General features: G+C 62.3%; 3 protein-coding genes and 1 long non-coding RNA gene across 4 annotated transcripts; 1 reads left to right on the top strand and 3 right to left on the bottom strand.

Moving 5' to 3' along the window:
* Positions 1 to 974: 974 nt before the first annotated feature.
* On the bottom strand, positions 975 to 12134 carry LSS (lanosterol synthase). The gene is made up of 21 exons (XM_067298697.1): positions 12047 to 12134; positions 10914 to 11052; positions 10400 to 10508; positions 9912 to 10033; positions 9483 to 9579; positions 8515 to 8650; positions 8175 to 8283; positions 7701 to 7819; positions 7151 to 7248; positions 6988 to 7015; positions 6293 to 6349; positions 5492 to 5563; positions 4734 to 4784; positions 4436 to 4585; positions 4005 to 4101; positions 3718 to 3823; positions 3102 to 3167; positions 2578 to 2658; positions 2127 to 2297; positions 1590 to 1668; positions 975 to 1252 (listed from the first exon to the last, which is right to left on the bottom strand). Exons 2-21 carry the CDS (start codon positions 10990 to 10992, stop codon positions 1067 to 1069), a joined length of 2013 nt encoding a protein of 670 aa, XP_067154798.1. The 5' UTR covers positions 10993 to 11052; positions 12047 to 12134; the 3' UTR covers positions 975 to 1066.
* Positions 12135 to 13144: 1010 nt separating this feature from the next.
* LOC136992302 (protein S100-B) lies at positions 13145 to 15214 on the bottom strand. Its single transcript, XM_067298489.1, has 3 exons — positions 15132 to 15214; positions 14050 to 14202; positions 13145 to 13724 (listed from the first exon to the last, which is right to left on the bottom strand). Exons 2-3 carry the CDS (start codon positions 14185 to 14187, stop codon positions 13584 to 13586), a joined length of 279 nt encoding a protein of 92 aa, XP_067154590.1. The 5' UTR covers positions 14188 to 14202; positions 15132 to 15214; the 3' UTR covers positions 13145 to 13583.
* A 1733-nt stretch (positions 15215 to 16947) lies between these two features.
* On the bottom strand, positions 16948 to 18325 carry LOC136992301 (uncharacterized). The gene is made up of 3 exons (XR_010884488.1): positions 18145 to 18325; positions 17602 to 17638; positions 16948 to 17391 (listed from the first exon to the last, which is right to left on the bottom strand). It is a non-coding gene; the product is annotated as an uncharacterized lncRNA (long non-coding RNA).
* A 5071-nt stretch (positions 18326 to 23396) lies between these two features.
* On the top strand, positions 23397 to 25481 carry LOC136992300 (protein S100-B-like). Its single transcript, XM_067298488.1, has 3 exons — positions 23397 to 23452; positions 24386 to 24538; positions 24864 to 25481. Exons 2-3 carry the CDS (start codon positions 24401 to 24403, stop codon positions 25002 to 25004), a joined length of 279 nt encoding a protein of 92 aa, XP_067154589.1. The 5' UTR covers positions 23397 to 23452; positions 24386 to 24400; the 3' UTR covers positions 25005 to 25481.
* Positions 25482 to 25751: the final 270 nt, after the last annotated feature.

Here is a 25751-nt window from a genome sequence, read left to right as displayed (position 1 = left end):
GCTGGAAAAAACAGACTGGTGACCCAAATCAGGCTACAGGCCGTTGCTGGACAAGCTCCCTGCTGCCTGGGACACACACCAGGGCAGGCCAAGGAGACCAGCATACAGCTACATACCACAAGCAACACCATTAGTAATTTATTAACCTGTCACTCAGCATGACTTCCAGCTCCGATGACAAAAAGGAAATGCCCCAACACACCACTGCCCAGAGGCATCCCCTCCTCTCCCCGTGACGGAGGGTGCCAGAAGGCACAAATGGCCTCCAGTGCAACTCATCCCCGCTAGAAAACTAGCGTGCCCGCTGCGCTGGGGGAAGGCTGGGGCCCAGGAGACCCAGGCTTCGTCCCTGACACCTCAGTGCTTTCTGCCTCAGTTTTTCTGTCTGGTTTTTTCAAAGCGGGAACAATGCTGGCAACTTCCCCTGCGAGGCTCTGGGAAGCCAGGTACCACTGGGAAAAATGGGTGAAGCACTCCTCTTTCCTAACCAGTTGGGGGGACAGATGCTCTTCCCCTCCCAGTGACGGCTCCAGAGCAGAGAGCACTTCAAAGGCAGTTTTTCGCACTCACACAGCGGAGGCTGGTTCAGCAGGGTGTATAGCGTACCCCATCACAATGCTGGGCACAGGGAAAACCCCAAATCCCACACTCTTGCTGCAGACAGACAACCTGAGAGAGCCGGGACAGCACAAGGGGAAAATAAAGACAGCTTTGCTCTACCCAGGATGAGAGATCAAGTCTGTCTAGATGTCTAATACAATATAGCTGGGCAGCTTTCTCTTTGCAGATCATAGTTTGATCCAAAAAGGCACCCTGATGCATGTCCTGTGGGGGAGGATATACCCAGAGAGTCTTTCAAAAAGCTGAGTCTTAGAAAAGGGTCAACAGAAAGCGAACGGGGACCCAGCGGCACCATGGCAGCACTCTCCTCCCTGGGAGAGGCAGTGGTCCAGGGCTGCGGTAAGACCAGCATTGAGATCCTGCAGGAGGAAATAGCCCTGTGCCCCCACGCAGCAGGCAATAGCAGAGACAATTTGGAGGCCACAGTGTCCGCAATGGCCCGGGCTCAGGCGGACAAGGCCTCCTCTGGGGTTTTCCCTGCCCCAGAGGAAGATCTGGGCTGCAGTTGCCCAGCGAGAGGGCTGCTGGGATGCAGCCGGGAGAAACGCCCCAGCGTCCAGATGGGGAAGACATTGCGGTAGGAAGTGTAGCTGATGGCGCATGACTTGTTGAACACTCCAGCAATGTTCTCCTGAGAGAGAGAGAGAGAGAAAAACAGCAAGGCGGTGTGAGTGACAGGGGACCCACTGCAACCCCCTCATCCATGCTCCTCACTGTAGCATCGCCCTCTCTGGAAGCACTTCCCTCTACCCCACGTGAGCCTTGGGCTGCTGTTTCACTACCACAAGCAGCCAGTTGTGTCCAGGACATAGGGCTGAGCTCATCTCCTCCCTGGGGCCCCCCCAGCAAAGCCCACAATTGGCTTCTCTCACAGATAAGAGAACGCGCTATTGCAATAGCTGCACGGTGCCCAGGACACCTGCAACACCAGAGGAACCCCTTGGAGAGACAAGAATGGATCTACGTACCTGAGGCCAGTCCCCGTTGGGCAGCTGTTTATCGATCAAGCTTTTGATGCCCCTTTCCAGCACGCTAATATCAGGGTACCTGCAAAGCACAGAAGAGATATAAACACTCCCAAATCTGGACTGTCCATGTACCCCCATCCACATGCTTAGGGAACTCAGCCACCTCCAGGCTCCCCATGCTTGTCCCCAGCATGCCAAGTGCTTTGGGAAGACCCCTTACAACCCTAGGACACTAGACATTATAAATATGGCAAAACTGTCCCAGGCCTGAGGCTTGAGGTTGTGACCCAGACTCCTGCTTTGCACAGGCCACCCTTCCCCCAGGCATCAAGAACCTCACCAGCCCGTGGATCACAGCTCCAGCCAGTCCCTCACCGCAGCAGGCTTGTGATCGACAGCATCTTTCAGGAAATGTCATATGGCACACGGCTGGGCCCAGGGCTCATGCCAGCTCTTCCCTATAACTTGGCCTGCATTTCCTATCTCACCGGGAACTCCAGGCCACGCAGTGCCTGAAGAGGCGAGGGCTGCTCCTACCTGACAGCCATGAGCCCCAGCAGGGCCCAGCACGTATTGTGGACCTGCGACGTGGCACTCTGCACATACACGCGCTGCTCGCATGACTCAAAGTCTTCTCCCCAGCCACCATCCGCCATCTGCTTGGAGAGCAGGAACTGGCAGGCCCGGGCCACCTCTCTGCACGCAGCCCTGCAACGATGGGGCAGAGAATCAGGTGGGGCTAGGGGCCAAGGAGAGTTTGCGCCCGCGCACCCCAGTCACAGATGGGAGCCATGCTCTACCATGCCCATGGTGGGGGGGCTGCCCGAGAGAGTTTGAGCCTCAGGCAGCGAGTGCCCTGGTTGTATCACAGGTACAAAATTTGGGAGGAGGAGAGCTTGGGCCAGCCAGGAGATCAGCTCAGCCCCACCACATGGTCCTGCCTCTGCCAAGAGAGAGGGGCAGGGGAACCATACTGCCCCTCACTCACCCGTTGCGGTACGTGTGCTGCATACTGGCAAACGCCTCCAGGCCAAACCAGGTGCCGTAGGTGAAACAAACCCCCCAGCTCCTAGGAGGGAGGGGAGAGCAGTAGTGTCAGGTTTGCACAGCCCAGGGTAGACGCAGGCTGCCACGCTGCTGTGGTCAGAGCAAGCGCAGAGCTAGGCAGAGGCACCGGACCCTGCAGTCCATGTTTGCTAAGGCACAACCACGTCCAGTCCCACCAGGACTGCTCCCAGCTCGCTCAGGAGGCAGCAGTCGCTCAGGCACCAGAGGAGGTGGAGCTGCACCAGCCCCCAGGGATTGCCCAGGCCTTGTGAGGCGTGCGAGGTGCCTGCTCCATCTGGGCTGGAGGGAGAGGACAGGAGCACAAAGCACGCAGCAGCTGAAGGGGGAGGAATCGGCCCCCACTTGCCCTTCCCACACATCCTGCCAGCCAGGAGCACTTGCCTCCATGGTCCCTCTTGACCTGGGGCTGCTGGGGGAAAGCTAGGCCCTGGGAGCACTGCTTACCCTTCCCACGACCCGTCGGCTCGCTGCGTCCTCCGACAGAAGTCCAGGCCCTTCTGCAGAGTCTCTCTGGTCAGGAGAAAGATGCCTGCTTCAAAAGCAGCCCAAGCTGCCTGTGCAGCTGTCGGTCCCTCTGAGGATTTGGTGGGCCCCCATTATAAGATGGCCCAAGAGGCAAGAGAGAGCAGACAGGCAGCCCCACGGTCCCCAGGGGGGACCCGACAGGATCTCACAGTCAAATCATGCACCATTTGGATGCTTTTCTGCCACGAGCTGGCACACGACAGGAAACTCAGCTGGCAACTGGCTGCCAGATCGAGGCAACTGCTAAGCGAAGAGACAGGCAGTTTCTTCACCAGTTCCCCCCCGCCTCATGCCATCAAGACAAGTGGCCTGTGCCCTGCTCCTTGAGCCAGGCTAGGCCCCAGCCTCTTATGGGAGGCTCTGGTTTGGAGATGTCAGCAGCATCCCAGCCTTGAATGTGCCAAGGGCGGCTCCACGCCAACACAGAGGCCCCTGACAAGGCTCAACAGGGCCTGTGACAACTGGGGCCGTGGCAGGCAGCATGGGTCACTGCAGCCTGTCTCCCCCCTGCCCCACTCTCCTCTGAGTGTCTCACCTGATCTCGGGGGCTCTGTGCTCAGGGAACACCTCGTGAAAGTGTCTGAGCGCCTGCATGACAGCCGACGTGCACTCCACGTAGGTGTAGTCAATCATGATGTCGCCTGCCAGTGGGAGGAGGACAGCAATGCAACAACCGGCAGCACACTGCCAACCCCTTCCCTGGCCCCAGTGCACGCTCACCCTGCAGAGGGACCTGGGGCAAAGCCAGGCACCTGCCGGGCACGGCAGGGCCAACCCCCTTTGCAGCGGGCGGGACAACCAGCCCCACACAGCTCCCCTTACCAAACACCTCCGAGGGGTTCAGCAGCTCCAGTAAGTGACCTCCTCGCTTGGTTTCATATGTGGCAAAGCCTCCATCGGAGTTTCTCATGCTCAGCAACTGCCCGGACAAGCAGAGAGTGGGGACTGGACTGGCCCACAGCCAGCGCCAACCCAATCCACCCCCGAGCCGGGTGTGAGGACAGAGTCAAGCCCACAAGGTTGGCAAATAATCCACATCCCAACCCACAGTCATAGGCACATCCAATCTGGACCATCACTCCAGAGACTTGTATCACAGTAAATATGGTGTCACCATTGCTATTAGCAGGCCACAGGCCTTGTACCAGCTTACCCAATACCAGGCCTAACAACTCATCAGGCCTTGCCTTCTCCTATTTTAGCTCAGTTTAGCTATCTGCACTTCTTGCAGCCCCAGTTTTTGCAGCACTTACCACGTTCACGGCATCAAAGAGGCGCTCAGAGGGGACGAGCTTGGTTATGAAGGGGCACTTCTCCTGCAGCAGCATCACCGACTTCAGCCCCTCTGCCGTGCAGTCAGCCACGATCCAGCCACAGTCCCGGGTGCTGAAGGGGAAGCCACCCTGGGGAAGGGTCAGGAGGGCTCAGCAGCTTCCCCCAGACTTGCTCGGCCCTTGCACAGAGGAAGTCACTGCCCCTCAGTCCCATCCCCTCTGCCCAAATTGCTGCCCCAGTTGCTCATCCCACAGCAGCCAGCTCCAGTTGTTGTACCTTGTTCATATGGCGATAATATTTCTGGTAGTCGGGTGGGTTCTCTGGGATCTGCAGAGGACAAGAGCAACAGTGAGGGCAGGCCAGAGATGGCTGGCAGCAGAGACGTGCTGAAACCATGGCAAGAACAGAGCTCTGTGGGCCTGAGCACCATCCACCCTTTACTGAGGGAGGCAGCCAAGACCAAAGGCTGGCTCTGGAGCAGCGAGAAATCACCTTTGGGCCTGATATTCTGAGTAAATCCTGTCCCCTCTTCATTGCTTTCCCACCAGGAAGCCATCCACTTTCAATGCTCCTTTTGCCAGCACCATAAGCAAGACCTATAGATGCATCTGTTGTCAAGCCACCCGTGACCCCACAAGTCTCGACAGCAGGAGCTGAGCCCACGTGGTTACTAGCCAAGGAAGCCAGATTTCCCAGCAGAATATCTCAAACGTGGTCACTGGGCAGGATGAGGGGCAAAGAGTCTCGAGCTCTGTTTCCCAGCTTTTCTTAGCCCAAGGAAGCCAACCCGTATGTCCCACAGGACTTTGCAGAGAGCCCTAGAGCCAGCCAAGGTCCTCTCCAAGTTGCAGAGGTCCTGTCCTTGATGTTCCCCAGCAAAAAGGATGCGGGAAACAAGAGGTTGTCCCCAGTGCTTTGCTAGTCCAGCCCTGCAGAAGAGCTCTTCAGAAGGCAGCAGAGGCATTAAACAGGGCTGTAAGACAACACAGTCTGCACAGCCAGCGCAACAGACACCACTGACCAGCTCTGCTCACCTGGCTGAACCTGAGGAACTCATGGGCGCTTTGGAGGCAGGACGTGAATTCAGGGATCTTCTGGGCTTCTGCCTGGAAACGGAGGCACACAGTCAGCAAGGAGCTGTGGCTGACACACATGTCCCTTGGGTAGAAGAGGAGGTACTGGGATCTCACTGACCTGCTGGTCTAGGTGCAATCAACTCCTGCCCTTCATATAGCTCTTCCCATAGGTTTGCATTCATACTTTGCTCGTATCCATCTGACTGTTTCCACTAGAAGCTTCTACAATTGGAGCTGAACTAGCTGTTGTTGCCGGTACTGGAGAGAGGCATTTGCCTGGCCAGGGTAGGGACTTATCTGGGCAACCACATCGCCCTCCCAAAAGCACACCCACCACAGCTAGCACCCCAGCGCTTCAAAGCGGGGATCCTGCATGCTCTCCCCGCCAGACGGGCAGGCTCCGGGGCCAAGCAGAGCACAGAGGAAGAGCCAGGGTTTTACCACAGGCTGCAGCAACAGGGAAACCGAACCTGACCCATTCGGCAACATCAAAGGCCTCTTGCTTTGAAAGCCGCTGGCAATGCTGGGCTGCGCCAGCTGCACTAGGCACCTTACGTGCCACTAGGGCCTGGGTGGTGGAGGTAACAGGTCAACAGCTCTGAGAAGGAGCATGTTCACCCAGCCCTGGTGTACAATGTGATGCCAGGATCCGCACAGCAGAGCTCGGAGGGGATGCGCAATTGGAACCACTGGTATTTGGGGATGGGCCAGGAGAGGCCACTTTCCTGAGGCAGCACACAGCCCTGAAGGGAGCATTACCTCCAGAAAGGCTTGGACGGCAAAGGCAGTATCCCAGAGCTGGGATCCATTTGTCCCCTGGAAGAGAGAGTAGGCAGTGAGAGGCAGCTGCCTGTGGCAAGAGGGCAGCCTGTCCCAGCCATGGGGTCTCTGGGGCAGCACCTCCCTCCTGCATTACCCCCCCATGAGCTCCCTCCCCCTTGCGTCTCAGTTCCAGGTTGTGCAGCACCATGGCTGATGCACAGGCACAGAGGGGACAGACACAGCAGCACAAGGATGGCAAGGGGATAGGAAATCAGACTGCCAGCACAGCCTGTGCCAGGCACAGCCAGGACAGGAGAGGCAGCCAGGGATGAGGAGCAGAGGGAGGCAATGGCCAGGAGAAGTATGGCTGTGCGCACATGCAGCATCTGAGCAGAGGGGCAGGGGCCTGCATCATTGTGTCTTCCTCCTTCTCCTCTCCCAGAGCCTGGGGGAATGAAGGGGACAGAGGCCTCAAGCTGCCCCTCGGCGGACAGCCAGACACAGAGAGGCAGACCAGCAGGACAGACACTGTCCACTGCTGGCACAGGGGGACACAGGGGAAGTGGCAGTGAGACAGGCAAGGTGAGCTGTTGGGACCTCAGCCCCAGCATGAGCAAGCTATCCCATCCCACGGGCTGCCACGGCACGCCTGGGTCCCTCTCAGTCACAGCCGAAATCCCACAGCACTTCACCTGCATCTTCATGCCGTCGAGGCCCAGCCTGTGGGAGAAGAGAGCACAGTGCTGCAGCGCAGGCACAGCGAGAGTGCTGGGAAGGGGGCTGGAAGCCACAGTGTGCTCACACAAATGGATCAGAACCCCGTGCTGTGCCAGGTGGGCCGTGCTCAGCCCTTACCAGAGATAATCTGGGATCCTGGAGACATGCTCCTGAAAAGCTGGGGAGTTCTCCCCATCCACGAACCAGCGAACCAGCATATTGATGGTCTTGGAAATCTGCCAAGAGAGCAGTATCATCACTGCCCTGGAGACAGCATCCTCCAGCCCCAGAGATGTACATCACTCCCACCCAGCACATAGCCCTGTAAAGGTCCCAGGCTTTGTCCCAACGGCTCAATCCATTGGGTCACCCTAAGTGTGGCACTCCGCCCAGCTCAGCCACGAGATTATCCCAGGGCTTCCCCCCAGATCATTTCCCTGGACATGGGGAAAGGTGCCCCTCATCAGGGACCACAGCTGCCCCCACGTCCGCTGCATCTCCAGTGCCCTGTTAGCTGTGAGCTCTTTAGCATTAGGAGCAGCAGCAGTTGTGCCTGAGCAAGATCCGTTGGTTATGGTTGCAGGTCACACTGTGAAGGGCTAGGGGACCCCAGCCTAGTCCCTCAAGGGCACAAGAAGAAATAGAGCCAAGGGAAGGGCTTTTAAACGGTCATTAGCAAGTAGCCTACCGGGCCAATGCTGATGCACTTGGTGAATCTGTCATCAGCTTTGATGTGGTCGTACAGCTCTGCCACAGCCCGCTGCCGCAGGGAGGTGCTGTGGTTGGCTTCGTACACATTCATGATGGCTGCAGGAGAAGAAAGGGACATGCGGTAAAAAAAAAAACCTGCCTTGTGCGGTCAGAGCCACTTGGTGTGGTTGGCTGTGCCACTGCTCACACCATGACTATTTGAGGGAAATATGGGGATTATTCTGCCCCAAAGAGGCAAGAGGAGCCGGACACAAGGCCCCACAGCTCTCATGGAGGCAGAAGCTTGTGGATCACATGATCAGAGTTTCCGTTCTGGATCCAGGACGTGCACTGGTAGCTGGCAGTAGACCTTAGAGAGCCATGGTACAAAGCAGCCTCAGCTCCATCACCAGCTTGTGCAAGGGCAGTAACATGGCAAGAGCCCTCCCGCCCCAGCCACCGCTGCACTCACCATAAGCCACCCCCAGAAGCCAGCTGTGCGGGGTGTACACATCGCAGGCGGCCACGTTGTTCCTCTGGGCTGGCCAGTCTATGCTGGCGTAGTCCTGCACGTACAGCTCCTGGCATGGGAGAACACAAGGCATCAGCCTGGCAGGTGCAAGCAAACACCCCGAGGCAGCTTATTGCAGACAGCTGGCTTTGCTACCTGGACAGAGAGACCACTGCCCCTGTGCAGGCAAGAGCTGTCACTTTGCGACCCAGAGGCTGGCCCCAAGGACATGGCTGGCACAGCGGCAGGTCAGGGAGCCACGTGTCCTTGTTGGGGAGCCCCACCAGGGTCACCTGCTTACCTGCCGCAAGCTCTGTATGAGCTCATCCTCTTCTGCTGACAGACGCTTGGCGTAACAGTAGCTCATGGGGAGGTAAACCTGGCGGCAGTGACACCAGAGCCGGGACGGGTGGGCTGGGAACCACGTAGGGAGCAGCCTGTTCACAACAGAGAAGGTACTAGCATGAGCGATAGGGAGGGCCAAGGGAGGCATGGAGAGATGATGTGCTGGCAGGGGGACGCCTGGAGCGGGGTGGGGTCCCTATCCCCTGCACCAGGCCCTTTGCTGCCAGTACAGCTGCAAAGGACAGAAGCGAACGTCCATGCAGCCTGGCCCCACGCAGACCCTCCTCAGCAAGGCTGCTCCCTCCCCACCAGGGCCAGCAGAGACCTTTCTTGGGCAAACTCAGGCAGGGCAGGGAGGACCCTGAGCTCAGAGAGGAGGCAGAGAAGTCTGACCGGGGACACCTCTCCTCCCAGTGCAGTCTTGAACTGAACTGAACGCATCCGATGACAAAGCTCAAGCAGCCCTTGGCACTGGGCACCCTCCGATTTCTCCCAGGGGAAAACATTCATCATACTCTTTCCCTCTCTGACACCAAGGAGCTGCTCAGGACCCTCTGAGCGACCACGAGTGTGGGGGTTAGAGCTGACAGCCTTACACACAATAAGCTCTGTCCTGCTGGGGCCCAGGTCTGGTTGACCATGAGAGCAGAAGATAGTGGTAGCAGAGAGCTGATGGATATATCAAGGTCCCTATGGGTAAAGCTAACAGGGCCAAGCTCCAGCATATCACTTCAGTGCAGCGTTCAGTCCTGTCCACCCGCTGTCTGGCCTTGCTGCTGGTCTCCCAGCTCACAAGTGGCCGGAGCAGCCCCGGCTGCAGGCGGGGTGAGCCCCGTAAACACCAACGCTTGGGAGAGCTTGGGGGCCAAGGCTGACAGCAGGACTGACAACACTCCCCACTTCCACACCAAAGGCAGCACATACCACATCTCTGGGAGAAGCGTGTTCATTCCCTCCCAGCTGTAAACGTTCAACACAGCCAGCCAAAACTTCCCCCACGAAGGGATTCCCACAGCACCTCCTGCAGAGAGGGATATTAGCTCTCGGGGCTAATGCAACCACGCCAGTTCCCTGCTTTCTCCCACATCGCAGGATCTACTTCTCCCCACGTTTCAGAGCGTGCCGCTGGGGCTGGGACACATGCCAAAAAAACAGCAAGCAGACCATAGCCCGGAAACAAAACATGCTTCCTCAGGCTTAACCTGAAATGCAGGTGCCATCAAGGGCGAGCAAGCGCATCAGCTCCTCCACTGCCTGGCAGCCCCCCACGCTCCACTCAGCCCTCGGGGCCGGCCAAACCCCTCTCACCGGTGTCCCGGCCCCACGGCTGCTGTACCAGGCAGCAGAGCTGACCTTTGCTGTGCAGGTTGACACGGGCCCGCACAACATCAGGGTCATCCGGCCCAACCCCCAGGATCCTCAGGGCTGTGTAGTTGAGCGCTGTGCCGAACACTGTCGATTTGTCTTCCACATGCCTGTCACAAGCACACACACAGGACAGCCATCAGACACAACCCACTGCACAGGGCTTTCTCTGCCAGGGCAAAATGGGATGCTAGGGATGACTGTAGAAAAAAAAGACCCAACCCGGGTAGAAACATTTTTACTCCGCACTGCCCTGAAACACGTTACGCTTTGGGATAGCGCCAAGGAGGAGATGCAGCCAGGCTCTCAGCTCCAGTGGGCTCTGTGGCAAGGCACAACCCTGGAGTCCTCCCCAAGCAGTCTGGCAGCCACCCAGAGGTATCATAGCTGCCACCTCCCGCTCCCCAAGCCCAGGCAGATTTGGCGGCAGCTCCACTTGGAGACACCACCACAAAAGACGTCTCTCTGCTACTCACAAGCCCCAGCCACCGTCCGGGAGCTGCACAGAGCGCAGGTAGCGCACCATCTCTTCCCGAAACCCTTCCGGCAGCTGGATCTTAGCAGTGTGGCAAGTGATGAGGAGACCTGGAAGATCAGGCAGACTCTCTCACCACATCCAACGCAGGGTGTTTACCCAGCTGAGAAGAGCGCGCCCTCTCCAGCCAGCACAGCCCAGGGCCTTGGCACGCTGCACCAAGACGTGACAGGGAGCCGCCCCCGTGCTCAGCGGTGACACTTCTGCCGACAAGGCAGAGACATGCCGGGACATAGCAACACGCTAAATGTGCCCAGCCACGGCCAATTCGCCCCTTCCCGCCTCGGCAGAGGGAAGGGCCTCCCGTTAGGCCACGTCCTGCCCCCAGCTTGCGAGGCCGAGCAACGCCGAGCAGAGCAGGCCCGGAGCACCTGGGGGCTCCTCCTCGCCGCGAGGCAAAGCTGAGGGGTCACCCAGCGGCGGGCGGCAGCGCCGAGCACCCCGCCGCGACCGACCTGGGAGCAGGAAGAGCGGCCCGCCGTAATCGCCGGCCCAGTGCCCGTCCTCGGCCTGCAGGCCGGCGTAAAACTGCATGCCGTTGCGGGCTGCCTCCCGCACCGTGTGAGCCGCCGGCAAGGGCCGCAGCACCTCATCCTGCGGGGAGACAGCACCTCAGCCTGGGGCCCCCTCCCCTCAGTCTGGGCCTCAGGAACCCCCCTTGGCCTGGGCCCTGGGGGCACCCCAGCCCCAGGGACGCCCCTCAGCCCCAGGGACACCCTCTAGTTGGGGACCAGAGGGCACCTCAGCCCCAGGGACCTCCCTCAGCCCCAGGACTCCCCCCCCAATTGCAGACTGGGGGCAACCTGAGCCCCAGGGACCTCCTCGAGTCCCAGGGACTCCCCCCAGTTGGGGGCCAGGGGGCACCTCAGCCCCAGGGACCCCCTCCCCTCAGTCTGGGCCTCGGGAACCCCCCCTCCAGCTGAGTCCTGGGGGCACCTCAGTCCCAAGGACGCCCCTCAGCCCCAGGGACCCCCCCAGTTGGGGACCCAAGGGCACCTGAGCCCCAGGGACCCCCCCCCAGTTGGGGACCAGGGGGCACCTCAGCCCCAGGGACCCCCCCAGTTGGGGACTGGGGGCCACCTGAGCCCCGGGGACCTCCCCGAGCCCCAGGGACCCCTCCCAGTTGGGGACCGGGGGGCACCTCAGCCCCAGGGACCCCCCCAGTTGGGGACCCGAGGGCACCTGAGCCCCAGGGACCCCCCCCCAGTTGGGGACCAGGGGGCACCTCAGCCCCAGGGACCCCCTCCCCTCAGTCTGGGCCTCGGGAACCCCCCCTCCAGCTGAGTCCTGGGGGCACCTCAGTCCCAGGGTCCCCCCTCAGCCCCAGGGACCCCCTCCAGGTGGGGATCAGGGTGCACCTCAGCCCCAGGGACCCCCCCCAGTTCGGGACTGGGGGGCACCTGAGCCCCAGGGACCTCCCCGAGCCCCAGGAACCCCCCCCGGTTGGGGACCGGGGGGCACCTCAGCCCCAGGGACCCCCCTCCAGCCCCCCCCCCCAGCCTGAGCCCTGGGGGGCACCGCAGCCCCGGGCCCCCCCCACCCCCGCGCCGCGGCCACCGCAGCCCCCGGGCCGCGGCCGGCGCCTCACCGTGTCCAGCCCGAGGCAGTGCGCCTCCAGCGCCGTCTGCGCCCGCCGCCCCGCCGCCGCCTCGCCGCCGCCGCCGGGCCGCAGGTAGCTCCAGGCCTGCCGGCCGCCCTCGCAGCTCAGCCGCCAGCCGGGCAGCGCCGTGGCCGCCGCCGAGCGCCGCGGGCCGCCGCGCCGCCGCACCGCCCTGCCGGCAACCGCCGCCGTTAGCCGGAGCCCGAGCCGGCGCCCGCGCCCCGCCGGCGCCCGCGCCCCGCCGGCACCGGCACCCGCGCCCCGCCGGCACCGGCACCCGCGCCCCGCCGGCACTCACCCGCCGTCCGCCATCCCGCCGCCGCCGCCGCTACACGCTGCCGCGCCGGGGCCGGGAGCGGGGCCGGGGCCGCCCCGCACAGCGCCGCCCTGGCCCCACATGGCCCCACGCGCCGCCGCCAATGGGGCCTCGGGGGCGGGGCCTCAGGCTCCGCCCCCGCCGCGCAGCACCGCCCCGGCCGGGCTCGGCGGCAGCGGCGGGGCGGCAGCAGCGGGGCGGCAGCGGCGGGGCGGGACGCGCGTTGCCGCCGGGGAGCCGGGCCGGGGCCGCCCGGCAGCGGGGGCCGCTGGGCGCGTGGGGCCGTTTCGCAGCGGGGAATGAGAGAGAAATGATGCTGACGCCCCCAAGCAGCTTCATCGCGCGTCGGTCGGCGCAGCCGCTGCTAGACCGTTCCTAGCTGCGCGGGCCTGACTGACGGATCCCCCCGCGCTGGGCACGGGGCAGCAGCGACGCAGGAGCACAGGCTTCACGGGAACCACCGCAGCTTTAGTTCTGCCTTTGCAAAGACGCATTAGCGCAAGGCCCGAGGACAAGCCCGCCGGCAGCGGCACGTCCGGAGCGGCCACCAGCCCGGCCGCGGTGCCTTTGCTTGGCCTCGGGGTGACTTTGGCGGCAGCCAGGCGGAGCGACGGCCCCGGACCTTTCGGGCAGGCTCCAGCCTTCGCCTGCAGCTGCTGCAGTGTGGGCTGGGCCGGGGAGCAGCCCAGAGCCTGGGAGGAAAGGAGGCGACTTCCACAAGAGCCTGGTTACAGCCCAACGGCCGGAGCAGCGTTTTATTGTCGCTGTTTCCATGCGCTCTGGAGGCTGCGCTAGTCTACGTTAGAGCACGGCGGCCGCGCCGGACGCATCCCTCCTTCGCCAGTGCCTCGGCACCACGCGCTGGGTCAGCCCTCTCCTCCCTGCCCACACCCTTCTCCAGCGCGCTCGGACGTCCGGCAGCGTCCGGCTGCCTCCGAGCCCGTGTGTGCCCCGCGCGTGCGGCCGAAGGGAGGGAGCTGCGGAGAAGGCTCCCGGGCCCCGCGGCCGCTGAGGCGGGCGCTGCCGAGCGCCTCTCGTGCGTGCACGGGCGCTTGTGCTCGCCAAGCGCGGAGCGGCAGAAGCTGCTGGCGTCCGGCAGACGCGGGGCCCTGAGGAGCTGCTAAGCGCTGCCGGCGTTTCCCGGGGGGAGCGCCCCGCCGGCCCGTCGCTCCGGGGGGAGCCGGGGCTGCGGGGCTGCTTTTCGCCGCCTCACTCGTGCTCGAAGAACTCGTGGCAGGCGGCGGTGACCATCGCCACGAAGGCTACGAACTCCTGGAAGTCGCACTCGGCGTCGCCGTCGCTGTCGAGCGCCTCCATGACCTTGTCGACGGTCTCCTGGTCTTTGATCTCCTGGGGGGAGAGGAAGGGGCCGCTGCCGGGGCAGGGGCGGAGCGAGGAGCCCCGCTCCGAGGAGGCTCCCGCTGCTGGCCCTCCCGCCGGACGCGTCCCAGCCCAGGCGTGCCGCGGGGACGGGGCCCCCGGAGCCCCTGGGGCAGGACCGTGCCGTCGTGGGGCAAGGAGGAGATTCCCCTCGCGCCCAGCCCCGACCTCCCCCACTGCGGCCGCGGCCGCTGCTCCGGGCCCGGCTGGGGGCAACGCCTGCGCCCACGCCATCGGCACGGGAGAGCGGAGGCAGCCGAGCCGGGCGCCGCGGCATGCCGGGGGCCGTACTCACGCCGAGGAAATGGGGGAGCTCGTTGTTGATGAGCTCCTTCAGCTCCGCTTTCTTCAGCTTGTGCTTGTCGCCCTCCTTGCCCGAGTACTGGTGGAAAGCGTCGATGATGGCCACCATGGCCTTCTCCAGCTCGGACATGGTGGCGGCGCGGCCCTGGGGCGGGAGGGAGGCAGCGGGTGCCTCAGCCCGGGCTGTGCCAGAAACGCCTTTGCTTGGCCAGCGCCGGCCCCGGGGAGCAGTGCCCGGCCGTGGCGCCGGCCCCGGGCGCTCGCAGCGCGGCGGAAAGGCCCCGCTGGCGGCTCTGGCTCGGGGACCGAGCCCCGGAGAGGCAGGGAAGGGCCCCCGTCAGCTGCCCCCAGCCCTGCTTGCAGATGCCCCCCCGGGAGCGGGGCGGCCGAAACCATTTCCTCGTGCCGTTTTCTCCGGGTGCCACCCCCGCCCTTAAGGACGTGCGGCGTCGCCTCCCTCCTTTGCCCCCCGCGCCTTGGCCCGTGCTTCGTCCGTCTCTGCCGCGGGCGCCTCGGAAAGCTGCTCCTTCGCCCGCCCCGGCGCGGGGTCCCGCCGCTCCTCCGCCGCCCGGTGGGTGCCGCGGGCCCGTCCTGCCCGAGCAGCGGGGGGACCCGAGCGGCACCCGGCTTTGGTGCCGCCCGCGGGAGGAAACAAGCCCGCGCCCCAGCGTCCGTCGCCCGCCCTCGCCCTGCAGACCGTCGCGGCAGCGTCAGTCGCCGGGCTGGCAGCGGTTCCTGCTGCCGCCACGGAGCAGCCGCTGCTCAAGGGCAGAGGTGCAAACCCACCCCCCGAAAGCCTCCGAGCGCCGAGAGCAGCCGCAGGCTTTATTTCCCGGGAGGCGGCTGCTGGACGAAGCGGCGCCTGGCCCCGGGCTCCCGTTTCGGCAGCCCCAGGAGCGACGCTGCAGGCACTGCGGTCGTCCCACGGCCGCCCCTCGGCCTGAGACCCTCCGCGGTGCCGCAGTCGCTCCGAGCCCCGTTCCGGGGGCGTTTCACGGAGGCCGGCGTGCGGAGCCCCCCTGGCACCGCCGCGGCTCGCCTGGTCCGGCCGCCCCCGGCCCCTTCCCCGCTCACCTCCCCGCCGGCGGCTGGGCTGCGACGCAGCGATGCGGCCCGGGCGCCCGGGCGGCCACCGGCTTCTTATGCCGGGGGCGGAGAGCCGGAGCCGCGGGCAGCGCTGCGGCGCCAATGGCAGCCCGAGGCGGGGGCGCCCCGAGCCGGGCACCGGGCACCGGGCCCAGGCTGCGCTGCGCGGGGATGCGCGCGGGGACGCCGGGGCTGGCAGCTGGCCCGCAGCCCGGGGAGCCGCCACTGGGGTGTCCCTGCCCCGAGCTGGGTGCCGGGTGCGCGCGGGCAGCACAGAGCCCCCCGACGTCTGGGGGCCCCGTCCCGGGGCTGCACCAGCCTCGTGGTGGGGGGACGGGGCTCATTTTCTTGTATGGGATGGGGGTTTGCCCTGCTGCAGCTTGTGCCCAGGCTGTTCGTCCTTCTGCTGTGCCCCTCTGACGTGGGGCTGGCTGCACCAGCCCTATAACCCCCACTGTGGCTCTATCAGGCTGCCAGTGGCTGAAAGACAGAGTTAGTGGCGGCAGCACTGTCTTTTTGGTGAGTGGTATTTATGGGGACAGTGCCAAATTCATGGGTATGCCTTTCCGTAGCCTCGCCAAAAGCCAGGTGACGTGGGTTTGGACTACAGAAGGGTGCTTTCACAAGGCTGTCACCTGGCCAGGGACCGACTCCACCACAGCAGCAAGGGAGGGCACGCGGTGTCCATTTTGGGGAGCGTGGCGCTGCTCCGTGGCAGGTTTCTTCTGCCTTCGGTGGTCGTATCCATTTCTTTCTTTGGCTTTGGCTGCCTAAATGCATCTTCAGGGGCACATGCTGGGCCCCAGTGTCACCCTTACTGGGGGGGGGGTGTCCTCGATGAGCTTGCAAAGCCAGCAGGATGAGACTGCTGAGTCCGAAGCAGCGTTTTGCAAACACTGCGACAGCCCCTCTGGATGTGTAGCCTGCCTTGTGCTCCCAAAATTGTCAGTGGCCCCTCTCCTCTGTTGAGGCTGGGCATGCGGGATGACCAAGTGGACCAGAGATGGGGGGGAAAGAGAGGAGATGAGAGAATGCAGTGGGGCAGGAGAGAGCAGGTGGGAGCCGGAGAGCTCAGACGGGAGCTTGAGTCGGAAAAGACCTCCTCTTCTCTGTGCTATTCCCATTTACAGTTGTCCCAGTTACTGTTCCGCAAAATGGTAACCAGCCAAATCCAATGTTTAAGTCCACTGGCTTTCCCGTCCCATCCCCAGCCCTCTCCCCCAAGCCCTCTGTGCTCAGCCAGCCCCACGGATGCAGCCACCCAAGGAACGATGGCTCCCTCCTATGAAGGTATCTGCCCTTCTCCCTCTCCCTTTCTGGCAGAGAAGGCAGTTGCACTGGTCTGCACAAAAACCGGTTCCTGTGAACTCTCTGGGACCCCCATTCTCCTTGCTGGGTGGCCCAGACCAGGCTGATGGTCCTCTTACCCCTGGCGCACAGGTAGGCCCCTGGGTGTGGAGAGATGTGGAGATGCTGGAGGGACATCCGGATCCCCCAGCCCTGGCACAAGTGTCCAGAGATGGGGGATCTTCATCCTTGGGAGTTTCTAACCTCGGCCAGGGGGATGGTGTTGGGGGTGGCCCTGTCCCGAGGGGGAAGTTGGAGGGGAGATGTCAGCAGCCCTGTCCCACCAACATGCCAGTGTCTGTACGTGCAGTAACAAGGCTTACAGGGGTAAGCTGGGAGGGCAGGGGCTGCAGGAGCCCTCATGCCTGTCCGTGCCCGCTGTGTGGTCATGTCTGTGTGGGCAGTGTAGCTCAGAAGTCCTTTCTGCCAGCTATAGAAACCATTTGGCCCAAGCAGAGGCGTTAAATGGACTTTTATTGAAAAGAAAAAGCTGTAAGCCTCAGTTTCTGGCAGAGACTCTTTTGCAAGGTTGGGCACAGATCAGACGGAGGCGATGAGATGGGGGAGCTGCAGGGCAGCAGGCGACGTCTCTCCCCAGATGCTCCTGGAAGTGCAGGATGAGCAGGTGGCCCATGAAGATGGACACGTGCCAAAGAAACCAGGTTTCCGTGGCATTTCAGTGCTCAGCAGTGATGTCCATGTGGTGGACCCGGTGGGTGGGGACCCGGTGGGTGAGGACCTGGCGGGTGGGGACCTGGTGGGTGGGGACCCGGCGGGTGGGGACCCGGCGGGTGAGGACCTGGGTGACCATGAGGTGCGGGCGGGTGTCCCGGCCTGAAGCAGCCTGGGTGCCCCGGCATGCCAGGCCCGGGGTGCGGTGGTGGTGGCCCTCCATGCGGTCCTGCAGGAAGAGGGGACGCGTCAGGGAGCGCGGCGAGGCCCCAGAGCCCTCCCTGCAGAGCCGATGCCCGCGGGGCCGTGCGATCCTGTTGGGGGGGTAGCCTGGCCTCGGTCCTTTGGGTGCCAGTGGTGACGGCACCAAACGGCTCCCAGGGCCGCGAGGGCCAGGTGGTGCCTGCGGCTCTGCCCCGGCCCCGCTGAGCCCCCTTACCTGGGTGGTGGTTCGACATCCTCTCGCCACCCCCCAGCTGCAAGGGAAGGACACGCTGTTAATGGCCTCTCTCGTAACCTAAGGCCACCGTGCAGGGTATCCCATGGGACCCGTCCCCCACCTGGGCAGCCCTGGCCCCCTCCAGCCCCTGACCCTCTGCAGAGCGTGGGCTAGGCGACGCCTTCGTGCTGTGAGCGGCCAGGACCCAGCTCGCCCGCTCCCAAAGCTGCCCCCGAGCACAGAGGCACCCATCTCCCCAGGGATCTCACCCCACCACAGGTCCTCCCGGCCGCCCCGTCCCCCTGGGTGTCCACCAACCCAGCAAAGGCCACTGCAGCGAGCACTCTGCCTTCAGTCGCTGAGCCAGGGGCTGTCTCCAGCCCGCCTTGGCTCAGGGCCTGCTAGACACGGCAGGGTCCTAACGGTGGGTCCTAGCCCCCCTGCATGGCTGCACTAGAGCTTTCTCGAGACCGTGCATAGCCCCCCCCACACACGTGCAACACGGCTGTCAGCCCCACTTGCCATAAATGTAAAATCTCAAACCTCCGCTTCGGTGGGCAGAGAGGAACCGCAACCTCTCCCAGCAGCAGCCCTGATCGCTGTCCTCGGCGCGGCTCTCCCTGGGGTGGTAGGACCAGCCCGCCGGCACCCTTTAAGTAGGTGGGCCCTGCCCAAGCAAGGAAGAATGCTGAGGGCAGGGCTGACACCCATAAAAAAATTCTGTGTGTTTTATAGGTGCTGTAACCATGGAGATGCAGGAAAACATCCGTGGGCCTGGGCACGAAGGTCTGCCCGGCCTTGTAAAAAGGTGGTCAGGGATGGGGTGAGGGAGGGTGGTGGTTTCCACCGTCTGGCATCAGCTGATGGGGTGAGTCAGGTGTCCCTGCCATGTACCCCGGACTATGTCCCGGGCACGGGTGCAGGATCCCGGGAGGGGTCCACCACGGGGTGCGGGACTGCAGTGCCCACGGGACGGAGCCTGGAGCATCTGGTGTGAGTATCGCCATCTCCCTCACCTCCACGGAGGTGCTTAAAGTGCCCGTCCTGACTTCACGGCAGCGTGGATGAATTCCCCTTTCTTCTCCCCCCTGCAGAAAAGCTCTTTATGCCTTATCTGCCCCTGCCGGGAAAGATGGAGTTTTTGTGAGAGCCGCTATAAAAACCATATCTGTCCTTGGAGGGAAACATGTAAACCAGAGATGCTGAAATTTCCACTGCTGTGTGTTGGGTGGGATTTTAATGATCACTTGCTTGAATTTGGCAATAAAATCTGCTCCTGCTGCCTTTCAGAGGGACCTGGAGTCCTTCATCCTGCAGAGGTGAGCCCACATCAAGCAGAACGCAGGATGGCCGGGGGGGGTGGTTCAGGTAGAAATGTCCAAATTCATAGCTGTAAATACCTGGGTTTAAAATCCAGCCTTGACTTCAAGGCGTTGGGTCAGGGACTGTCTGTGTCTGCCCAGCATTCGGCACAGTGGTCCCCTGGGCCCGGGGGCTGCAGGGATACAAGCGCTACTCCCAAATACAACATCTGTCGGCACCCCCGGACAGAAACACGCCTGTGAGATGATACCTGTTATACATATATACTACAAGTTGAATTTAAAAAGCTCCTGCACGAGCAAACAGCTGTTTGTCCTGCAGAGCCTCAGAGCTTATTCGGGAAGATACAATAAACTGATTTAACTTGAGAATTATGCAACTAATTTGTTATTTATTTTATAAATTAGGCTTAGTTCACACTCAGGTTCAACCCTGGGTACGTTCAGTGACAGTATAGTTTTTTCTGAATGACTTACAATTCTGGTGTCCTTCCCATGGATGTCATTATGTAGGACAGCGCCTTTGACTTGTGCCTGGAAACGCTTCCACTCTTGTACCACGGGTCCTCGCTAGGGAGAGCTGTGCTGCTTCTCTCATGGAGTTTAAATGGATAAAGGCAACCAGAAGCAGCTTAAAACAGTGATACGGGTATTGCATTTTGGGCTCAATAGCCAGCATTATTGTTATAACGAATCTCTCAAGATGGGCTCCACAAAGAGATCTGCAGTTCCAGTTCTACCAAAATCCTTGGACAATTTATGATAATATTTGTCTATAAAAGGCAACAATGGAAGACAAACCATTTGATTTTATTTTTCTATCTATATAATGAAGCTGCTTTAAAAATTTAGAAAATCTAGTTACGAAACTTGTATTTTTAATAATTGCCCGACTTTATTGCCCAGTCTTAGTAGCTGTCGTACTTTTACCTGGGGACATCATGAGACCTCAGACAGCATGGTCAATGCTTGGCTGAAGATCCTGCTATGCCTCTATATGCTTTAAAACATGTGCTTAATGCTAGACTAAAAAATGCAAGGGTACCTTAAAACTGTGGGACAGGGTCTCACATGTATCAAAAGAGGATTGATCAAAGGGCGTTGGCAAAACAGGGGCTAAATAAGGCTTTCTCTGCTGTGAGAGAAGACAGACCTGAAACGGTCGCTGAGAGCCACAATAGATTCAGTGGAAACGCAGGTGTTTTAGAAGCAGCTGAAAAAGAGTGATTTCCTTCTTCCTCTGTCCCTGTCACTGCAATCTGGATCCAGGTGGCCAGGGTGAGCGTTCAGCACCCTGCTCCACCACTGTGTCTTCCCTTTGCACACACCGCAGCCCTCTCACGCCATGGATGCCGTCTATTCCGGGAGCCAGAGAGATGTCACAGACCGGTCCTTTCTCATGGACGGGTTTGACGGAGAACACAGATTTTTCTAATGAACTTAAGAATAGTGTCTTGTTGTTTCAGCTGAATTCAGCCAGGAATACACCGAAGTTCAAGGCCACGTTTCAGATGAACGAGAGCATCCTGGTGTTTTCAACTTCAGAGAACTTGTTGCAGCAGCAGTTTGGTGTTTTCCTAAAGGGTTGCAAAAACTGCCAAGGACACAGCGCCCGGCTGGCAGCATGGTCCAGAGCTGCTCCTCTGCACAACCCGAGTGCGGGGTTGTGCCGGGAAGCTGGACACCAGCTATTTGAAGGGCCCGTGGGGGACGTGGCAGGGAGCCAGACCAAGCCCAGGATTTATGAGATGAAAACGGACATGTGGCTACCTCCATTTGTGGTTCCCGACAGGGAGGCACCGTCTTCAGCTCCTAACCTTGCAAATCTTTGTTGGCAGGAGAGATACCCCGCTCCTCCCGTGGCGCCAGCCTAGTCTCTGCTCTTGCTCAGATGGAGGCGCAGGGAACATTTGCAGAGGGGTGGCAGAGGTGACACAGGGCCCAGCAGGTCCTTCCTGGGGCAGACAGGCCCCCTCGGGCATTGTGGCCCTTCAAGCAGGGCACTGAATCGAGCCTGCTCTATCTCTCCCCATTGACTTTTACAGGCACCTGCCTGATTCCCAGATGCATCCTGGTGCTTCAGTTCCTAGGGCACATTTGAGGCTTCCCATGAGGGTCCCAGCTCATCCCCGGCTGCTGCGTTTCCAGGTTCAGAAACAGCCACAGCGACCACAGCACCAAGCTGGGGGATCTACAGCAGTCCGGTCTCTGCAAGGGTGCTCTGCGCACCGAGACCGTGAGCACAGCCCCGCTGAGCTAGAAACATCTTCTTCCCCCTCCCACCCAAATTCCTCCGCTTTCATTACTTTTCTTGCCCAGTTCAATGACCGCCAGCCTTTGTCTCACGGTCTGGCAGAGCCTGGTGCCACGACGCCGGAGAAACAAAGAAATACACTGGCTTTTCTCCCTGTGCGCGCTATGAAGAGCCCACATTGTGCTCTGCTGGGCAGAGGGAGGCAAGCAGAGTGCTGAAGTGTTGTGCTCGGCGTTGGGCTGTGTGAAACCTTCTGTTTCTTTAGACACATCAGTGCAAAGCGCTGGCAAGAAAGGGGTGACCCCGAGGAAAGCAGCCCTGCAGTTACAGTCTCCTTCGGGAAGATCAGGGCCGTGAATTTCCAAATATCGGGAGCAGCTCTTTGGGGAGTGCTGAAAGGGGTAAATCTGAAAGTGCGGATCAGTGCTGGCTCCCATGTCCAGGCCTCCGTGACTTGTCACGGGCCAGGTCAGAGGGGAACCTGGCCGGCAGAGCAGTGTTTGCAAGGGTTTGAACCTGGACAAGAAGCAGGGACGTCACTTGGAGCTGCTCGTTAGCAGCGGCAGGAAGGGGCCAAGGTCTCCAGGTTCCTGCCCGGTGCCTGGAGCTCCCTCCTAATCCCCCTGCTCCTTCCCACACTCTCAGCCACCAAGGAGCTCTTTACCTGTGAAATGTAGAAGCTCAGAATGAGCTGGGGTAAAGTGGACAGTGAGAATGGGCAGGAAAAAGAATTTCAAGACTGTTCGAGTTTTGATCTGCCAAGTGACAAGTTTTCTGTTCCATTTTAAGAACAGGTCACCTCACCGTTAAGAATGACATCAAAAAGTGAAGTGATGAGGCAGAACAACCTTGTCTCTGACTACAGTGATGTGCATTGATGCATTTCTTGGCCAAAGAACTAGCGAAAATATCGACCAAGATCAAATTGCTATTGACGGGGAAAAACACTGCACTCCTTTCCTGCTGACTGAGAGCCCCATTTGCATCCAGCTCTTAAAGGAACAAAAATATCCTTGGAAAAGCAAATGTTGCAAGATTGCTGACAGACCACCTCAGCTCTGGGAACACCACCGCCTAGGTGGAGAGCTTCTGAGTAACATGTAAGTGTTGCCTCAGTGGCTTTGGGGAAGAGGGATTGCCAGGGACTGGGTTGTCCAGCAGGCCTGTCTGAGGGCATCTGGGAGATGTTGCTGCATTTGTTTCCACTTCCATCATTTGGGTTACTCCACAGTTTGGGGCTACTTCCCATTTATTTCCCTCTGCCCAGAGCAGACCTGAGGCAGGCTGAAAGCTGGAGCAGCAGCACCTGAACATGTGTGTATCCCAGCTGCTCTTTACATTGCCTCTTCCAAGCAGGGACATTTCAGAAGAGGTCCAGGCCTTCATCCTGCCCCACAAGCACAAGGCTCTTAAGCCCCTCACAATTCTACACAGGAGCCAAATGCGGTAGAAAACGATGCTTCTGGCCTCTCCCTCATGACTGAGACTAACCTGTTTTCTTGGCAACAGAGGTGTCCAGTTCTCAGTGGGTCACACCAATTCTGAAATTCAATAAAGTCCAAAGAAATATTGCAAATATCAATTCTGTGCTGTGGTGGTGGCATCGCCTCCAGCTGTGCCGTGCATGATGCTGTAAGGGAATCTCAGCTGGAAAGCTTTTTTTCCCAAGCAAAAGTATATGTTTGGTGACTCAGGTTGGGGCACCATTGCCAAACAGTTTCTGTAGCTGGCAGGAAGGAGGTCTGAGCTCCACTTCCCGCGTGGACGTGGCTACCCAGCAGGTGCAGACAGGCATAGGGTGCCTGCTGTCCCCCCACACCAAAATGGGGCAGCCAGTCCCACGTCAGAGGGGCACAGCAGAAGGACGAACAGCCTGGGCACAAGCTGCAGCAGGGCAAACCCCCATCCCATATAAGAAAATGAGCCCCGTCCCCCCACCATGAGGCTGGTGCAGCCCCGGGACGGGGCCCCCAGACGTCGGGGGGCTCCGTGCTGCCCGCACACACCCAGCGCCCGGCTCGGGGCAGGGACACCCCAGTGGCGGCTCCCCGGGCCGCGGGCCAGCTGCCAGCCCCGGCGTCCCCACACGCATCCCCGCGCAGCGCAGCCTGGGCCCGGTGCCCGGTGCCCGGCTCGGGGCGCCCCCGCCTCGGGCTGCCATTGGCGCCGCAGCGCTGCCCGCGGCTCCGGCTCTCCGCCCCCGGCATAAGAAGCCGGCGGCCGCCCGGGCGCCCGGGCCGCATCGCTGCGTCGCAGCCCAGCCGCCGGCGGGGAGGTGAGCGGGGAAGGGGCCGGGGGCGGCCGGACCAGGCGAGCCGCGGCGGTGCCAGGGGGGCTCCGCACGCCGGCCTCCGTGAAACGCCCCCGGAACGGGGCTCGGAGCGACTGCGGCACCGCGGAGGGTCTCGGGCCGAGGGGCGGCCGTGGGGCGACCGCGGTGCCTGCGGCGTCGCTCCCGCTGCTGCCGAAACGGGAGCCCGGGGCCAGGAGCTGCTTCGTCCAGCAGCCGCCTCCCGGGAAATAAAGCCTGCGGCTGCTCTCGGCGCTCGGAGGCTTTCGGGGGTGGGTTTGCGCCTCTGCCCTTGAGCAGCGGCTGCTCCGTGGCGGCGGCAGGAACCGCCGCCAGCCCGGAGACCGACGCTGCCGCGAGGGTCTGCAGGGCGAGGGCGGGCGACGGACGCTGGGGCGCGGGCTTGTTTCCTCCCGCGGGCGGCACCAAAGCCGGGTGCCGCTCGGGTCCCCCCGCTGCTCGGGCAGGACGGGCCCGTGGCACCCACCGGGTGGCGGAGGAGCGGTGGGACCCCGCGCCGGGGCGGGCGAAGGAGCAGCTTTCCGAGGCGCCCGCGGCAGAGACGGACGAAGCACGGGCCAAGGCGCGGGGGGCAAAGGAGGGAGGCGACGCTGCGCGTCCTCAAGGGTGGGGGTGGCACCCGGAGAAAACGGCACGAGGAAATGGTTTCGGCTGCCCCGCTCCTGGGGGGCGTCTGCAAGCAGGGCTGGGGCTGGGGGCAGCTGACGGGGGCCCTTCCCCGCCTCTCCGGGGCTCGGTCCCCAAGCCAGAGCCGCCAGCGGGGCCTTTCCACCGCGCTGCGAGCGCCCGGGGCCGGCGCCACGGCCGGGTGCTGCTCCCTGGGGCCGGCGCTGGCCAAGCAAAGGCGTTTCTGGCACAGCCCGGGCTGAGGCACCCGCCGCCTCCCTCCCGCCCCAGGGCCGCGCCGCCACCATGTCCGAGCTGGAGAAGGCCATGGTGGCCATCATCGACGCTTTCCACCAGTACTCGGGCAAGGAGGGCGACAAGCACAAGCTGAAGAAAGCGGAGCTGAAGGAGCTCATCAACAACGAGCTCCCCCATTTCCTCGGCGTGAGTACGGCCCCCGGCATGCCGCGGCGCCCGGCTCGGCTGCCTCCGCTCTCCCGTGCCGATGGCGTGGGCGCAGGCGTTGCCCCCAGCCGGGCCCGGAGCAGCGGCCGCGGCCGCAGTGGGGGAGGTCGGGGCTGGGCGCGAGGGGAATCTCCTCCCTGCCCCACGACGGCATGGTCCTGCCCCAGGGGCTCCGGGGGCCCCGTCCCCGCGGCATGCCTGGGCTGGGACGCGTCCGGCGGGAGGGCCAGCAGCGGGAGCCTCCTCGGAGCGGGGCTCCTCGCTCCGCCCCTGCCCCGGCAGCGGCCCCTTCCTCTGCCCCCAGGAGATCAAAGACCAGGAGAGCGTCGACAAGGTCATGGAGGCGCTCGACAGCGACGGCGACGCCGAGTGCGACTTCCAGGAGTTCGTAGCCTTCGTGGCGATGGTCACCGCCGCCTGCCACGAGTTCTTCGAGCACGAGTGAGGCGGCGAGAAGCAGCCCCGCAGCCCCGGCTCCCCCCGGAGCGACGGGCCGGCGGGGCGCTCCCCCCGGGAAACGCCGGCAGCGCTTAGCAGCTCCTCGGGGCCCCGCGTCTGCTGGATGCCAGCAGCTTCTGCCGCTCCGCGCTCGGCGAGCACAAGCGCCCGCGCACGCACGAGAAGCGCTCGGCAGCGCCCGCCTCGGCAGCCGCGGGGCCCGGGAGCCTTCTCCGCAGCTCCCTCCCTTCGGCCGCACGCGCGGGGCACGCACGGGCTCAGAGGCAGCCGGACGCTGCCGGACGTCCGAGCGCGTTGGAGAAGGGTGAGGGCGGGGAGGAGAGGGCTGACCCAGCGCGTGGTGCCGAGGCACCGGCGAAGGAGGGATGCGTCCGGCGCGGCCGCCGTGCTCTAACGTAGACTAGCGCAGCCTCCAGAGCGCATGGAAACAGCGACAATAAAACGCTGCTCCGGCCGTTGGGCTGTAACCAGGCTCTTGTGGAAGTCGCCTCCTTTCCTCCCAGGCTCTGGGCTGCTCCCCGGCCCAGCCCACACTGCAGCAGCTGCAGGCGAAGGCTGGAGCCTGACCGAAAGGTCCAGGGCCGTCGCTCCGCCTGGCTGCCGCCAAAGTCACCCCGAGGCCAAGCAAAGGCACCACGGCTGGGCTGGTGGCCGCTCCGGACGTGCCGGTGCCGGCGGGCTTGTCCTTGGGCTTTGCGCTAATGCGTCTTTACAGAGGCAGAACTAAAGCTGC

The sequence above is a fragment of the Apteryx mantelli genome, chromosome 6 (genome assembly GCF_036417845.1).
Source record: "Apteryx mantelli isolate bAptMan1 chromosome 6, bAptMan1.hap1, whole genome shotgun sequence".
Taxonomy (NCBI): domain Eukaryota; kingdom Metazoa; phylum Chordata; class Aves; order Apterygiformes; family Apterygidae; genus Apteryx; species Apteryx mantelli.
The sequence above is the reverse complement of the archived record's forward strand: the minus strand, read 5'-3'. Positions and strand labels throughout refer to the sequence as shown.

Excerpts from the sequence above, each read along its gene's own strand:
- LOC136992302 (XM_067298489.1), bottom strand. The coding sequence starts at position 14,187 with ATGTCCGAGCTGGAGAAGGCCATGGTGGCCATCATCGACGCTTTCCAC. Across the intron at positions 13,725-14,049 it reads AGCTCCCCCATTTCCTCGGC|GAGATCAAAGACCAGGAGAC; the intron begins GTGAGTACGGCC and ends CTCTCCCCCCAG.
- LOC136992300 (XM_067298488.1), top strand. The coding sequence starts at position 24,401 with ATGTCCGAGCTGGAGAAGGCCATGGTGGCCATCATCGACGCTTTCCAC. Across the intron at positions 24,539-24,863 it reads AGCTCCCCCATTTCCTCGGC|GAGATCAAAGACCAGGAGAG; the intron begins GTGAGTACGGCC and ends CTCTGCCCCCAG.
- LSS (XM_067298697.1), bottom strand. The coding sequence starts at position 10,992 with ATGCAGTTTTACGCCGGCCTGCAGGCCGAGGACGGGCACTGGGCCGGC. Across the intron at positions 8,284-8,514 it reads TCATACAGAGCTTGCGGCAG|GAGCTGTACGTGCAGGACTA; the intron begins GTAAGCAGGTGA and ends CTCCCATGCCAG. Across the intron at positions 7,820-8,174 it reads GCTTCTGGGGGTGGCTTATG|CCATCATGAATGTGTACGAA; the intron begins GTGAGTGCAGCG and ends CTTCTCCTGCAG.